A 17920-nucleotide genomic window follows, 5' to 3' on the forward strand; every position below is an offset into this window, starting at 1 on the left:
TTGCTTGGTAATTCCCTAATTAAAGTTTAATAATGGGGGAATTTCAGGAATGCTTTGTTATTGCTGCCACTGCTACTTGAAGTACTTCTGCTGCTTTGAATATAAGAAGAGTAGGTGTGGGCATGTGTGCAGAGGTAAAAACAATTTGTTGATAATGTCAGAAACTGGCCATTCTCCACGCTAATGATGAATGGCTGCTCCCCTTTTCCTCGTCCTAGTTTTGCCAGCTCCTGAGCTGAGATCTGTTATGTTGTCTTTTTCAAATGGCCCCCTCTGTGTCTTTTTGTGGCCTAGAGCTTAGAGCGATATGCATCTTTTGCTTGTCCATCCAGCCAGATGAAGGAAGAGAGTAAACAGTCATTTGGTTCAATGCCAGGTTCATCAGCTGCCCTGATGGCTGGTGAGAGTGAAATATATATCATAGCATTGTGTCGATACAGAAACACCGCACATCAAATAAGCATTAGCTGCTTATTGATAGTTTTAAAGCTGATTGTAAGTATTGGCTGCTAAAACCACCGCTATAACAAATGTGCGTAGATGGAGTTGCAGTATAATGGGTTTTCTGTCACTTAGACCTAACAGATTAGACCATGCTGGTCTGGAGGTTTAACTACAGCAACAAGAAGACACATTCATTAGAAAACATCCAGTGTCAAATGTGCACAGGTTGAGGAATGACCAACAGAAATGTCATCCCACATGGGTTTAATTTTCTTTGTCAATGCAAACTGATTTGTTGCTCTTCTGGATTTTCCTCGGTTGTTTTTTCTTGTTGCTCATCTCTCATTAAACCCATCATGAATCTATCGTGTGCAATCTCATAGATCACTTTCATGGTTGGCTGAGCTTTTCAAATCTAATCTCTCCTCTGTGGGTCTTCTTCACAGCTGTTACATCCCTTATCTGACACCTCTTCGTTCTACTTCTTTCTGCATTTTGTACAGATGTTCACTAAGCTGTAAACAAAAACCCCAGAAGAATAGAAATAGATGTGTATTGTTTTTATTTATAGGGCATCAAAATAAAAATGAAAACCAGGGTGGATAAGTAGATCCTTAACTTATTCTAGTGCTAACTCTGTTGGTGTCATACCTCTATCCATAATTTCTTTAAATCTGCACATTAGGAGGGCTGGTCACCATCTTCAGCAGTTAAAGGTATAGATGCTCCAAAAGAATTGTCTGGGGACCAATATCAGCCTATCTCACTGTTATCTGCCCTGAGCGGTAACTGACTGGTTGCTGCCATGTCGCTCTAACAACAACACTCATCAGTGTAGAAGCTGTTATGAGTGCATGAGACTTAAAGGGAGCTATATTCAGTATCCCTGACATTTCAATTGAGGTTAGTGGAAGCAACCTTAGACATGTTAATTCAGAGAGAGTAAGAGAGAGCAAGAGTTTCAACAAATAACAGGAAGGCTGAACAGAGCACAGCAAATGTACTTTGTTTAATTCTTCTCCAATCTAAACCTCTGTCTGACAAGGAACATGGGTTATTTGAAAATGTTTCAGAAATCTGAGTTAAAGTTAGGATCTGCATCCTCTTGAATGTATATATTGCTGTTTTTGTAATGCTAGCCATGCCAATAGATATAATAAGATACTAAAGAAGTTTAAAATGTCAAATCTGTTGTCAATTTGTCTTTATTTTAAATTATTAGTGAAACCCTGCCCTCTCACACAGCACCGTTACATCGTCTCTGCTCCTAAAACGATTAATAAAGATTGCTCACTCCTGAAAGACTAGAAAAACACATTTTCAATGCTGTTGTTATAAATTCCTGTGATACAGGAAATTAAAATCAACAGTTTAAAAGTTTGGGTGCAACCCGGACAAGTTGCCAAATCATCATAGCACAACAAATTGTCCAGTTAACATGTTTTGGGACTGGGGGAGGAAGCTGGAGTACCCAGAGAGAACATATGTAAGCACGGGAAAAAACAACTGCGTGCAGAAAGTGCCCAGCCGGGATTCAAACCTGGAATCTTTTTGCTATGATGCTATAGTGCTAACGGTTGTCCCACCACGCAGCCTGGTGGTGATGGCAAACTAATTGAGGTTCTAATGCCATACCTTCAACCTTTCCACAGAAGAAATATTTAAATTTAACTTACATTCACTAACACACATTTTTTTTAATGAACATTTATGTTTTATGGAACACATCCTGTAAAGAAATACTTTCAAAATAAACCACAATGAAATAAAACAATGTAAGTTGTTTTTTTAATGTTTAATGAGCTCTATCATCAAGTAAAATTTATTAATAGATGTTTAAAAGCTAATCTTAATGATCTCTAAAGTTCCCTGGTCTTGAAACTCATGTTTTGCATCAGATAATTACTCTGCCTTATTATGCTCCATATGCTTTTTTTCTATACATGTTTTATATGGAACGATATCATTAATCAGCTTAAGTACAACATAGTCTTTAGATAACTGGTGAAAAGTAGTTTAACAAATTTAGATTTTCTATAGGAATGATCATCTTAATCAAAGGTAATGGAGAGCTTTAGTGGCAGAAATGCACTTTGGAATTGAACTATTACCTCAACACGTTTTCCACTTGCAGGTCAGTGAGATGGCCTTCTACTGCAAGGAACATACTGACTGCTTACAAAACACCACAGAACCCCCATTGAAAACCTCTTCAATTATACATGTACCCAAGAAAATGCCCTTTGATTGGTAATTAAAAATACATTTGGAATCCCCCCTACAATGAATTTTTTGTTATATGATGCTACAATAATACAACAATAAACTAAGTGAACAATAAACTAATGAAGATGCTGAATGTAAGCCTGTTCATTTTGTTATCATGAGTGGCTTTGAATGTGGACAAATAGTTTAAAGTCTTTGAAGTGAGCTTCTGTCAAAGGTTTATAAGCAGATAATATCTGACTTGTGTTTCATATAAACATTATTTTAAGTAAAGATTATTCTTTTATGATAGAAAAGAAGGCCAGGACATACTAATTATGTTTTCCACAGGAAGATCATTAGTGGTGGACCAGTTAATGCCTCCATTACCCACGTAAATACTTGCTGGGTTTTGTATAAATAACCACAAAATGCTAAACTAAGACAGGTAAAAGGTTAGGAAAAACCGCTAGCCATTATCTGACTGGCCGTTAGCTTCAGCCATCTGATCCACACAATCTGGATTTAAACTAAATGAAGACAGAGAGTTATCTAGAACAGGTTTTAACTGCATGTAATCCTTTAATAGAACCTCATTACAAAAATCACATACTATTTCCTTAAAGCTTTTTTCTCCTTGCCCCAACAAATAGTCATATTAAAGCACCATATAATCTAGTTGCACAGAACCATACAAAATCAATAGTAATACAGTAATAATTTATTATCAATAACTGTGTCTGCATAGAAGAGTTGTAGTTTATAGTGTGCATGTGAAGAGAGGAAGACCTAATGCCCTGGTGAGTGTATCTAAGGTGTTTTGCCATGACGTTGGAGATGCAGGCGTGCTGTCATGTGCCTTCCTCCTTCATTCACTAAAAGCAGATGAGTAGCTTCAGCTAATGCATTACTTTAGAATTTACCTCAGACATGCTAACCCACACATCCAGACAGAATCATGTCAAGAGCGGAGATGCTCGTGCACATTAAGCACATTAAGGGATCAGGGTTATTAAACCGAGGATGAAGTGTGTAAAATCTGCCAGAAACAGCCAAACATTCTTTTAACATAGCATTATCCCTATTAGTGGTACAGCATCATACAGTGGATTTGTTTGGTGCCTGACGGCCTCCCCACACATTCATCCAGCACATATGGACTGGGTTGTGCCAAGGAGACTCTGCTTTGCTGTTCATCCTTTACAATCCAACGTTTAGTGTCAGAAACGCGGTCGCCTATTGCTCTCCCACCGGCAAGTCTGGGCCTCGATAAAAACTGGTACCGATCGCTTGCTGACTTTCAGGCCTGGTTACCATGGCAGCCATGGTGAATGGTGCTCAGTTTGGAGCAAAGAGTCTGACAGTGTCAGCTGATATCGACCAGGTTCTCAGTTTACAATTTTTCCTCTGCATACAGTCTGAATCTGTGATCAGCCTTCTGTGTTATGTGATGTCTTCAGGCTCCTCTGTGGGCCACCTCACTTTGCATCTGAGTGCTCCTCGCAGGGAGAAGGAGGGGGAAGGTGGGGAGAGGAGGGGTTATTTTGGTCACAAGCACTTTTCTTTTTATTCCTGCTGGGGACTGTTTGATATGCAGCATTGTTGTAGCGTGATAATGCTTGGCCTGTGGTTGAGCTGAAGGCTGGCTTTGTCTACACAAAAATCCAGTGAGAAAACCAAAGTGCATGAAAAGTTATTCCCATTACTGAAGCTTTTAAGCTTAACCCCTTCCAAACCAATGCTCTGAAAGTTACCCCCCACACTCTCTGAAGGTTCAAAACTAATTAAAAACAAACTGGGCAGCCCTGAGGCTTCTGACTTTCTACAGATGTCCTTCTGAGTCTGTGAAGTGCACTGCTGTATAGCCCTAAATTAGAGCGTGCATGAAATGATGAGGTGTGAGACAGTATACTCTGCCATGATCAGAGCACTGTGAGTTCAAAGGGCCTGCCTGCAGCAGTTAATGAAGCCAGTGACTCCCCTCACCACTTGGCTGCCTCTTGGTTTATTCACAGTCTCACTCCAACTGAAGAGGTGAATTTGTGGCTACAAGGTTACTGCAGGATGTTACCCATTGAACATGACCAAAAAAAGAGCACCATGTATCCCTCTTTGAGTGGGAAAGTATAACATTTGTACCCCTTGTCCATCACGAAAGATGATGAGAGGTCCTCAATTTTCGGAGACTCTATTTTTCAGACTTAAATTGTGCAAAAGAGGGACTTTTTTAAGTTGTTGTCACACGGTTTCCTAAGCTGCTGTGTATGTTGACATGTTGAAAAACAAGAAATTAAGCAGATTTTGTAGAACATCAAGACCTGTCATGTTTTTGAAGTATGTGTGCCAGTTTTGATGCTCTTCCTGTTTAAATAGTACATTTGTATAAGAATGACAGGTGAGGAATTCACAGTGTTCTACTGCATAGGGATGAGAGTTTTTGACATTGGTATGATTATAAAAAATGTAAGACAAAGCATTTAAAGGCATAAGAGGCCAACAAATAGTATTGCTTCATGTAGGCTGTTTATATACGTTGCAAAATCACAAAATCAGAACTTTGTACGCATTCTATGCAGCTATTATGTTTTTTAAAGAACCAAAACTAGACTACATAATCATTCTCAAACTGTGATCAATGCTTCTCCACATGAATGCTTCTGTAAGTTAGATGTTTTTCTCTCCTGGAAGTCATGAATGCTACTGCTGCCATTGACTCTGTAAACTCTTGGTTTTTCTTTTTTATCAAATGTACTTTTGGACCAGTGATACTTTGCTTTTTGCTGTCTGCGTTGGGTCCTCTCAGGTTTCTACCTGTTAAAAGGAAGCAGTTCCTCTGCACTGTCACCACATGCTTTACTTTACTACTCAGACTGAGAGATTGCTGTAAAGGCAATGACTTGATGTAATCAGCTGGGCATCCTTAGATTAATAACTTTATACTAATAAGCATTACCTGATTACCTTTGACTATACTGTATTGTAATTAGGACTGAGTTAGACAGTATGTTAATCAATCTAAATCTGTCTTCATGATCTTTTCGAATTAGACTCGAAATTCGAATTCAACTGGGATATTTGAGCTGAATTTGTTCCACATTTGGAGCCAAATTTAATTCAGCGTAATTTAATATGAATTACACCTATTTGTAGACTGATTTAAAACTAAAATCTATTTAACCCCCTTATACAATACTGTTGCGAATCTACCTTAAACCAACACACAGCCTGATGACATAGGAATACCACTAATGCCTGTTAAGTCATGACTATTTATGTCTAATTTAGCCAATCTGGCTTTTAAACACCTACAATTTCTATCCATTGAATGAGCTAAAATAAAACCCATCCATCCATCCGTTTTCTCTACACCCACTTCTTTCATACAGGGCTGTGGGGGAGCTGCTGCCTATTAATGTGTGTGTGTATATATATATATATATATATGTTTTCTTTTGTTTTGCTTTTCCAGTTTTTGGACCACCTGATAGAATTGCTTGCATGCCACACAATTACCCGGTTGGAATCTGGTCGCCCTTTAGGCAAACTAAGACACAAACACAAAATAACTCCACTGGGAGATTTCTGCTCTCATCTTTCCACTAGATGTGCCAAACAGCAGAGGGTATAGGAACAGGGTGACATGCTGGGTCTGCTGTTTCCGATAACAGCAGCAAAGTTACCCTTACAATGCAGGAGGTAGGTAACGATACCAACCGTTGCCCTGATCTCCAGAGACCGCAACGTCAAGGGCAAAGGGATCCTCCAACCATCCGTTTCCATGGACACACAATTCAGATGTGCAAACTAAGCCCCTCCCTCACCTGTGTCATCACCGCTTCCCCCCTGCTGTGAATCTGCATGCCTCCCACCATGAGAGATGTGAGGAAAAACAAGAGAAACTGAAAGCCATAGATGTGCTGGGTTCACTGCAGCCTTTAAAACATGAGGAGGCAAACAGTTCTCCCTAAATCAAACACTATATTTGAAGGAAAAGGAGCACCTGCATTGCATCATTGTCTATGATTCTTAACCAAACTCAAAGTTATAAAACAGCAACTTACTAGCTGCACAATTACTCGGTAATGAAGCAAAAGTGAAATAGAAATATTAAGCCCAGGAGCCTGATGTCATCTACAGCCACATATCTTAAGGTATAATGTTATTGTTCATGTCATTGTTTTGCTTATTGTAATGTACTGGTCTAAAAAATTAGGTAAAACTGTAACATGATAAGTTAATTAGGTCATGGCTTTTAAACATCTTGAGAAGCTTTACAGTAACTGATTTATAACAATCCTTCAGGAGACCAAACTAATAGCAGAAAAGTTCAATGTCATTTAAAATATATAAAGCTGCAACACAGGATAAAGAATTTAAATTAAAATGTTCTTTAAATTATTAGTGTTCTGTTAAATATATTTAATTTTAATAAAACATTTCTTCTTGTTTTTCATCCTTTTTAAAGAAATGAAAAGCACTACTTTAACATGTGTTGCACAAAAGAAACGTGCCCCTGTAGGTCAACGCAGTTCAATGAAACATGATAACCAAATTCGTCACACATATTTAGTGAGAAAATAAAAATTGCGAAGACTTTCACTGACAGGATCAACCGCGCAGGGCTGCAGGTGAGCTGGAGTTCAGCTTTTTTTTTTTTTTGGACCACTTTGACAAGAGGGAGAGGATAAACTGTTTTCCTGATCTGGAGGCATGTTTATGAAACCCATATAATGTTTAGCTCTTCTGATTTTACAAACATGTGTTTGTGTTTAGGGGCCTGAGTGGGTCTCCTTGGAGAAGGGAGACAGAGGGACGCAACGTGGGGGCCCTTAGCCTGACCCAGGAAACAGTATGCAGGGAGATTTTGATTGACCAGTGTCTAAATGTATGTGTGAAATATGTGATCAAAGGCAGAGTGATTCGGATGAATAATGTATGATATCATCAGTGAATTATTTCATTGTCAACGAAGAGACCAAGGAGTGAGGAAGTGGAGGTAGACTGGACTGCGCAGAGAAACATAAGAACAGAGGTGAATGGCATATTTTAAAACCACATGATGTGCACCAACATGCCCCATAATTCTCTGACACTAATGTGGACATGTACACCCTGCATGAGGGCTTGGGCTCAAAAAGACCAGTAGGGGTGTCACTAAATAAGCCAAAAATATACGATGCTTTGCAAATGTGTTTATTGAATTTGTTCACATTTTGTTACCAGAAAATTTACTTTGGGGGTAATTTGTGTGATAAACCAACACAGTTTTCACATAATTTTGAAGTGGAGTTAAAATAATCAATTTCTTCAACAGTTTTCACAAATAAAATCTGAGTGGTTTGCTTTTGTGCTCAGACCCATTGAGTCAATACTTTGTTGAATCATGTTTTGCTAAAAGTCCTGTCTAGAAATCTTCCAGGATTGTCCTATATTTAGCTTCATCCATCTTTTGAGTAGGAACGTTTTTTTCCGTTCCTGCTGAAGAAAAGCAGCCCCATAGCATGATATTCTCACCACCATGTTTTATAGTAGAGATGCTGTCCCCAGGGTGATGTGAAGCCCAAATCTACTAACACTAAAATCCATCGTCTTGCTCAAATAAATAGAATATGTGAGGCATTTTTATTCATAAAGCAAATTACAGTGATCCATAATGGCCCCGTAGAGATTTACTGTAGAGTCAGTAACCACATTTATTCAATCTGTCAAAATGATTTCCTTTATTTCAACACAGCTTTTGAAAAATAAATTTTTAGATAAATGGTATCTGCAAAGCAATAATAAAGTGTCATATTTATCACATTCTGGACTCCTGAAAGTAGTTAGAGCACCTACATTCTTAAAGACCAACGTATTTATTCTGTGGTCTGGCAGGCTGTTCATAAAACTGTCCACTCAGGTCGCGATCAGGAATCTGATCTGCTGGTACAACCGCTATAAATGTAACACTTGATGTTGGAAAAAAAGAGTCATAAATCATTTTCTTATTGGACTCTGGTGCAAAATGGGGCTGTTTCTGAAAAATATCTGGGTCTAATTAAGTTTTTAAGGAGTGCCCCCCAGGCCTGAGCATTGGGTTCTGGTGATCACACAAGGCCTGGTTAACACAGGACCCCTTCCGCAGCCCCACTACTTCCACTTGTCCAGACCTGAAGGGTTGTACCCTCAGTGCTTAAAGGGGGGTCCGAACTACATTGGACAGAAAAAGAGGAAGCAGAGCAGGTTCATTATTCCCCTGATTAAAAATGTTGTCAAAAAAAGAAACAAATGACTCCTTTGCTGAAAATTTAACACAACCTCTCAGAACCTTCCTGTTTGCAATTTTCTTTTTCTGCCCCCTTTGGACCATCTTTTACTTTCCCCCTTTGCTTTTTCCACTTCATTGGATTTGCTCTCACGGGAAGATCTAAGAGAGTAGATTTATTCATTCTAAAGGCTCTGAATTACATTACAGCAGTCGCATATGCCAAAGTCTTCAGCCACTGAGCTCTCCTGAGACTGTCAGCTCAAAGGTTAGTCTTATATCCCCACCAAATAAACTTTGATTTTTAACTAAATCTCTTCATTAACTCCCACCCCGAGGCATTTATTAGTGGATGTCAAAATGTGTGACGAATGATAATACAGATGTGAAAGAGTTCATCATTCAAAACTTTCTTAAAGATCACCTTTCTACGGTGTGCTGATTCTTTGGTTTAGGTGATATGGACCCAATTTTACAACATTAAACAAGACAAAAACAATGAAAGTACTCAGTTTGTCAGATTTCACACTGCCTATGTTCCGTGTCTACACCGTTGAATTGTGCTGTACGGCAATTTACACTGGATGCGTTTTAAGATGCGTTCATGCATCCGACAACAGCAGAGGCAACTGGACCCACGAGATCATGATCAGAGTTCATGAGAGAGTAGCAAGTTACAAGTTTGTGCTCCGTCATCCTCGAAAAAATAGACTTGATCCCTATTTCTGATGGATGACGGAGGAGGGCTCTCCATCATGCCACAGCACAAAACCGACTAACTGGACTAACTGGTCAGAAACTCAAAACTATGATATTTTTTATTCTTTTGTATCAAGGAATACACCATGTGATATGTACTCTTCAGTGTGGATGTTGTTACTGAGAGCTATTTTGGTGTTTTCAGCATCATGAAGTATTTAAAATGAAGTCAGAGGAAGCAAAGAGATGTACGAATTTAGGAAACTGTATTTTCTGCAAAATGTTTAGACATGCCAGTGGTTCATTTAGGCTGCGAGGGAGTAAAAGAGAGCAGGACTTTCAGTGCATAACAGGAAGGCTGGACAGAGTAAAGCAAAGTTGTCATGTTTTATCCTTCCAAGCGTTCAACTTGTATGTTTTATTCACTGAAAATGTGAACATCAGCTGAAAAATATTTTCTGTGCTATCCTTATATCTGCTAAGATTGTAGTTCTTAAAGAGAAATCAGCTAAAATATGTATTGGCAGGTCAAAGTTAAACAAAAGCAGACACAAAATGTTGATTGCACCATACATTCGAAATTTGTTCTCAACAAATCTGCACAAACTTAAAGAGAACAGTACATATTTTAATTACCGGTAAATATCGTTAAAGTCACAGTTTGGGGGTATAGTTTTTTATTTTAGAAGCAAAGCATAAAATGTCTGCAGCTGAAATTGTAGCTGTTAGAAATTGCTAGTGAATTTGTAAAATTTCAACCACACAATCTGACTATAAACTGAAATAATAAACCAGTGAGAACAGTAAAATGGGTTACAGTATGTATATACTATATATCTACACAAACAAATCTGATGAAGATTAAAATGACTTTTACAGATGAAAACAGGACATTAATTCAGTCCTTAGGTCATGTAATTGCAAAAATATAACCTTAGGAGAAAAACATTTTACATTTCCCCCTTTTTATGAAGAACCAAAGCATACAGCAGACACAATTTGAACTATAATTTAATTTCAGTGGCTCTAGGTCAACTTTTATTAATCCTAACTTAAACTTATCTTTTTTATGAACCTGTCAGTCTTTCCCATTGATGAGTAAAACACTCTTGTTTAAAACACTGCCACATTTAATCCTGAAGTAGCTGTTTTATACTGAAACATTATAATTTGACCCAATGTCAAACTGTAGAGTATTCAGATTTTGTAGTTGCAAAACACACCCAAACTATTAAGTCTCCAAACCTGGCAGCTGGTATGACATGTTTTAGATGGAAAGTTTGGGATTTCATGTTGGTAGTGTGCATGAGAACAAAACATCTTAACTTTAGTCATTTCTGTCTAAATTACTTTGTTCTGAAAACCTTGCGGTTTACATAAATGCAACTTTGCATATCCGAGTCATGCTGCAACATTAAGAAGAGGTTTTATCCTTCCAAACAAGCTCTAATTGAATCTGTTTAGCACTGTAACTGGGTCACTGGGGTCTGCAGAGTCTGAGGTGTAGCTCTGTCTTTAACAATTTCTTTGAGCTAAAATTGTTTAGATATCCACTCCTGGGAAGACTGGCAACTGTCTAGATTTTGTTTCCATTTGAGAAAAAACATTCTCAGTGTTGAATGTTGGAGTCAAAGCTGCTTAGATATGGTCTTATAGTTCTTTCTAAACTGATAGGCAGCGACAATCGATTCTCTAAACTCAAAGTCAATGTATTCTGTTGGCTTACTCCAGAATCCTCCATGTTGTGTGGTGTTTTAAAACTTGATGTGGACTAAATGATTCTTTGCTAATATGTAGAACCTGTATTTGTGTATGAAGCTGCAGATTATCGGCTGTTTCCTGCGATGCTGCATGAGGAGGAAATCCAGGGTTTTCATGCAACAGATTCCATCTGATGCTGTGGGTGTGTTGCATAGTGTGAGTAATATAAACCCAGCTGGTCCTCTTACAAGCTCCTGTGCCTAAAAAAAACCTGTCACTGTGATTTTACTGTAATCTTGTAATAACCTTTCTGCTGCCCACCCCCCCCCCCCCCCCCTCCTTTGACCTAACTGTTTGCCCACTGTTACTGAGTTATCCCCTGGACATCTGGAAAAGTTTAGCTGCTTCACTTTTCCACACGTTGTCCATAATCACATCCACAGCCTCAAACATCTTCTTTATGTTAGCCAAAACTGAATTATGAGTTAAAGTGTCCTGCTTACATCTGAGTCTGAAGCATAAAGAATATTAGTCAGGGGCCATTAAGGTAATTTTGTGTAAAAATAACATGATATTATAGTTCACATTTAGCAATAAAAGTTAAAACAGAGTATATATATAACATGATCAATTGCTTTTATTTAAAATAGAAAAGAAACTAATTTGGAAGCAAAAACAGAAAACTGTTAGGATTATTATAATGTTTATAAAATTTATTTTAATGTATAATTCTAAGCAAAAATGTGGATATATACCTTATAGTAGAATAGTAGATAAATAGTAGATTTTTATGTTCCTCCTGGCCCTGTTGTAATTATGATGTGTTTGTTGTTTCCCGTTGTTTTTACGCATAAATCATTTCTCTATCAGTCATTGTTTTTGCTGTGACGATAAGTGCCAGAGGTGAAGGCAAACTGGAAAGCTTCAAATGAATTGCTGATTTGGTTCAATAAAGTTGTGTGAATCTAAAACTAGATTTAAATTAAATGGACTATCGGCTCTGAAAATGTGTGTTAGCTTTCTTTCAGCCAGCTGGTCAAGCAGTGCATGAAAACAGGTAAAGGAGGGGTCCAGCTCCAGATTAATTTTTAAGGTTTAGCAGCCTCCTTTTAGCCAGCTGACTGGCAGTGTGCAGCAATAGGTAGGGGAGGGGCGGCACTTTTCCTTATAGCTGGCACCTTTTCTGGCATTCATAGAAGGACTTTAAACCTTGCAAAGACTCAAAAATCAGGAGTATTGAGACTTTAACTGTTGAAAAGTTAAAGTAACCAGCCCATGGGTGATTAAGACATAAAAAGACTGGTTCATTACTTTATGTGTGTCTGAGCATCCGAGCAGGCCTGTCAGTGGTCCTGTACTGATATATACTGGTGCTACAAAGCTTGCTAGCCTTGACAATACATCAAAGTTTAATACAGAATAATAGCACTGCTGACAGCTCTCATAAAGTTGCCCTCATCCCCAACAGACGATTTCTCCCTGAGATAATCTTCGTGATCCGGGTGCCGTGCCCCGCTCAGCCTCACCTGTTCCAGCCCGGCTGCTAAATTGCACCTGCGTACAAGCGTGCATGTCTGAGCCAGCTTCTGGTGTGTTGTTTTTTTTAAATCTCGTCTCCTGGTAAAGACTGACAGGATGTTTCCACTGCGGAGAAATGTGAAGCTTTGATATCTTGTAAGAGGCTGTGGCAGACGTGGTTTGTGAATAGGGACTGTTTACATGCCAGCCCCAAGACTTTCACAGAGGGAGGAAGAGTGTTCGGCCTCAGGATGAATTATGAATACCACATGTCTAAAGCTGGAGGCCACTCTTCAGCCAGAGTGCTTTTCCAGGCTGGGTAATTGAGGTGTGCTGCTAAAAGATGCTAATATTACAGAGAAGGCCTCAGAAGCTCATTTGGGGTGCTGAATGGGTATTATAAGTAGCTTTAGGTCATTGAATAAATTGCCTGTTGCACTACAGTTTGTGTTAATATGCATCTGCATCATAAATACAATTACACATGCACACTTCCCCAACCTGGATCAGTGAGATCCGGTTCTATATTCATTGCATCCTACCAACACACACACACACACATACACACACACACACACACACACACACACACACATACAGTCTTTCTTTTTATGAATCTGTTGTTTCTTAGAGCCACATGTACACACAGACACCTGGAAGAGAGAGAAAGCCCACCAAACATGGAAAAACATTTGCCTTTGATGAAAGGCTTCACACCCACTGCCTACATGCAGAGTCTCTTCCGACACCTTCCAGCGACGGCACATACTGTAGCAGAGACTTGTGCTACGCAGACACACTCGAGCTAGCATCCCTCCCCACACCCATCGGCACCGCAACATGCTTGCATCCCTGCCTGCCTCTCGTTTACTCCGTTTCTCCCTCTTCTCCTCCTGCCAGCAGAGTCTTTGTAGGGAAGCAGCCGGGAGGGAAACAGCAAAGGTGCAGAAGCAGTAGGACTCGACTGTCGAGAGGGATGAGCTTCTATTAAAAGCCCTAAGCGCAGCCGCCTTGTTTTCCCCCCACATCATTCGGTGTGGCACGGTGGGGTTTTTCAGGCGTGGAACACGCTCAGACGCACACAGGGCGTGAAAAGCGACACTGGCTATGATGCTAGATAATTACTTCCCATTTACCCATGTCCTCAGACAAAAATAGCATGTCTCTGTAACGAATGTTGCCGGTGGAGCATGGGAGCTATGATTGCTGTGGCCATGGATCGATTCAAAGTGGACAGTGTTTTGCAAGCATAAAGTCTACACAGCATCTCTACACCACCTAGCAACATACTTTAGGCAAATCATGCAAGAAATGCTCCATATGCAAGCTTGTAAAGTGTGGGTAGGATCTTTAACATATACTGAATGTAAACACAGCTTGTGTGTGTTCTTGTGGTTAGGTGACAATCCCAAGAATAGTCCAGACATTTACACAGGCCTAACTGTTGTTTTTTCACACCTTAATGCTACCTGCATCACATCCCCAGATCGCCCATCAGTCTCCAAACTCACTGCTGAACCCTCTCCTGAGCCAACCCTATCTCTGTATAACTGCCCTAAGTTCATGTTTTTCTTCCACATATCAGACAGTTTAGATCCTACAGTGATTCCCGATGAAAAGCAGCACCTAATAAAAATTGTTTGTGATTAAGCATCAGGACTGATCCATGCATCTGGGATGTGAGTTCTTTTCCCATCAATGCATTCAGCAATTACAGTTTTATTATCTCCATTGGAGGCATACATGCACAATCAGACATGTAATAACAAATCAATCTGCAAATAAATTAGATTCACCTCACAGAACATATGCAATGCAAATCTTATCTTTCATAACAGCCAAAACTGGTTCATCACATCAAATAATCCTCTCCTTACATTTCATCTCCAGGTACTGCAAGCATGCATCCAGGTAAAGCAGGGAGGGAAAATAATAAATGAAATGTAGAACCCACACTGAAGTTGAGTGTGAAAGCAGTGGCACTACAACCACTGCAGTGCAGTACTGTACACTACCAGGTGCTGAGATTCCTGCCTTTTAGAGCCCACAGAAGGCTAACCATCCTGGGTAACTGATCAACTACAGCTGCCTGCACAAGCACAACGCAATCAGTGGAAGAAATATAAGCAAAAACGAGAGAAGAGGGAGAGGACGAGCAGCAAGGCTGGCCTCTCCTGTACTCACCAGCACCGGCAGAACACAGCAGAGACACCAAGAGCACAATCACCAGCGTCAGGATCTTCACATTCATTTCTGCACTCCCCTCTGGCTCTCCGCTAGTCACTCGCTGATATACTGTAGTGGTGTGTATGTGTGTGTGTGGATGGGAGGGGGAGAGAGCAGCTGAGCGAGGAGGAAAGGGAGAGAGAGAGAGAGAGAGAGAGTGTGTGTGTTTGCTTCTGTGCGTGTGTGTCAGTTTCTAGGAATGTGTGTTTGTATATCAGTGTGTGACAGCTCCCTTTCTAAGACTGAAGGCACGTCTTTATCTGAGCTCCACCACAGAGGTCTGAGAGTGTATCTTCTTCTTTCAGAGGATCAGCAGCAAGTTCAGAGGAGCTGTGAGTGCGCTGGAAGTCAGCCTTCAGGTCTGTCTGTCTGTCAGTGTGCCGGCGGCTTGCCTTGGATAAGGAGCCTACTTGGTCATGTGGCTTATGTATCACTGACTCTGTGGGTCACAGACAAGCCCTCCTGCCCCACCATCACCCGCCATCTCCACCCCTTTCCTGCAAGCATGCAAGTGCACATGGCGGAGGAAACGGGGGAAAGGGGTGGCATCAGGAGGGAGGAGGTGGTGCATGCAGGTTCATGATAAAACCCTTGTTGAAAAGTTTTTGAATCACAAGCAGGGCGTTTTGCCAGGGATCCAGAAATCAAAACACCAGCTTATAAGGGGGGAGCAGATAAAAGAAAGGAAGGTGTGAGGTTTCCAGCTTTTGTCCACACCAGCTTTTCTTCCACATGCTATCCCAAGGTACGCCACTAAATCATTCGAGTCGTTTGAAGTTAGTGTCCGTGACACTCCAAGTAACAGCAGGAAAAAACTTATCAGAGCGTGCCTGACTCGCACTGTTTGTTTCAATCCCCCGAAGTCATTTTTTTTCCGTAACACAGATTATATTCTTTGCATGAACAAAAGCCGTGAGTGAAACCCCACCCTGTGAAATAAGTTGGCTTATTTCTTATTTCATGTGTTTATCGGATAATAAACAGGAAGGGTTACTGTGAATTGTGAGAAGTACAACAACTTTCCTTATCGCCTTTGGCCAAAGAAGGGGAACTTTCTCCTTTTGGGAATAACATTTTTCAGGAAGGACTATAAATTTTGTATTGTTTACCATGAGCATGCAGAATATGTAAAATAAACAATGAACTCCAACTTGTTACATCATTCTATACTTCACCCTGGAGTTGAAGGATCTTGTCCAAAAGCACTTCATCAGACTGCAAACCACAAAGGTAAAACTCAGCAAAGAAAGAAAATAAATAAGACACTTAAACAACTGATTAATCTAAAGTATATATGTCTAAGTGATGAGCTGTTTACATGGGGTCAATTTACTGTGATCCAAAGATCTGAGTCCCCATAGGACAGCAGTGACACATGATGGATGGAGCACTTTCGGTCACAGCCTTAAGAAACAACCCCCCTCCCAACATTGGTCCTCCTCCACACAACCTCTTTTTATGTGTTGTCACTAAACAGTCACCTCAGTGGCGTGCATCTGAGAGGAGAGGCCCTGTGACCCTCGACTCTGCAGCTCCCGCTTCACACAGCTCAGCTATTGTCTTCACAAGGCCCCGGGGTCCCAGAGGCCAGCGTGTCTGCCACCCACTTAAGATCTAACAACAAGCGCACCTTCCATTTTTACATGCAGCACTTGAAGCTTTCACTTTATGTGAAGCAACCCTCACACCTCATGGGTGACTAAAAGACCCAGAGGCTAAAGACGCTTATCCAAGCCTGACCTTTTTTTTAGCACAAAGATAACTGGTCCAAGTGTTTTTGAAAGAGTCTCTTCCCCACATTTTCTCAGAGGTGATCACTGATCACTCACAGAAACCCAGAGTAATTATTTCCAAAGGCACATAATGAGCAATACAGGGAGTTAGAGTTCCATTACAGACTAATTTAGTAGTCTGAGTTGTTAATTTAAAATTAATGTTTCATGCAACGTTCAGAAACAGTCTCAAAGCGATTTGGGATAACAGCCTGCAAAATTGTTTCAGATTAACAGTTAATGTTTTACTGACTTATAAGTATTCACACCTCCTTCACATTCTCTCATTTTAATGTTTCAGCTCATGAAACAAATTTTAATATGAGGAAACCACAATAAATACAGAAAGCAGTTTTTCAATAAAGAATTGCATTTTTTTAAGAGAAGATCTATTCCAATCAGCCTAGCACTGAGTGCTAAGGTCACTGTTCCCTAAACCTAACAACTCATTGAGTCTTTAAAATAACTGGGAATGAGTGTTTTGCCTGACTGTGGAGGACTTTGGCCCACACCATGTTTGTTCATTTTTCTTTGCAAAACAGCTCAAACTCAGTGTCTGAGAACATCAAATTCAAGTCTTGCCCATAGTCTTACTTGTATTTAGGTGTAGACTTTGAATCATTCTAAAATCCACTGTATATCTATTTTTAGGGGCTGCTGGAAGTTGAACATCCTTCCCGATCTCATTTCCTCTCACAGGTTTTCTTTTAGGATATTTCTGTATTTAGCTCCATCTATCTTTTCCAGCAAATATCACCAGAAGAACAATATTCCACATTTTGATGCTGCCACCACCGTGCTTCACCATGAGTATGGTTTGTTCAGGGTTATATGCTGTATTAATTTAGGGTTAGTTTTTCATCACGCAGATTATTTTGGATGTTTGCTGTGCTCGCTGAGTCCATTAGCAAACTGAAAACTGAACTTCCTATTGTTTTCTTTCAACAAGAGCTTTGTCTTTGCCACTCTTCTATAAAGGCCTGATTCATGCAGAGCATGACTTAGTTGTCCAGTCAACAAATTATCCCATCTGAGCTTTATGTCTCTGCATCTCCTCCAAACTTACCGTGAGCCTCTTGGCTGCTTCACGTAGGTTTGCACTGGTGTCATA

General features: G+C 40.0%; 1 protein-coding gene across 1 annotated transcript in view; it reads right to left on the reverse strand.

The window, feature by feature from the left end:
• The window catches only part of apln (apelin), a 30425-nt gene extending 14989 nt beyond the window's left edge, over positions 1-15436 (reverse strand). Inside the window, exon 1 of the mRNA XM_047353940.1 lies at positions 14996-15436. Coding sequence (XP_047209896.1) covers positions 14996-15062 — 67 coding nt within the window. The 5' untranslated portion in view covers positions 15063-15436. The remainder of the gene's footprint in view (positions 1-14995) is intronic.
• Positions 15437-17920: the final 2484 nt, after the last annotated feature.

This window comes from Girardinichthys multiradiatus, chromosome 23 (assembly GCF_021462225.1).
Source record: "Girardinichthys multiradiatus isolate DD_20200921_A chromosome 23, DD_fGirMul_XY1, whole genome shotgun sequence".
NCBI lineage: Eukaryota > Metazoa > Chordata > Actinopteri > Cyprinodontiformes > Goodeidae > Girardinichthys > Girardinichthys multiradiatus.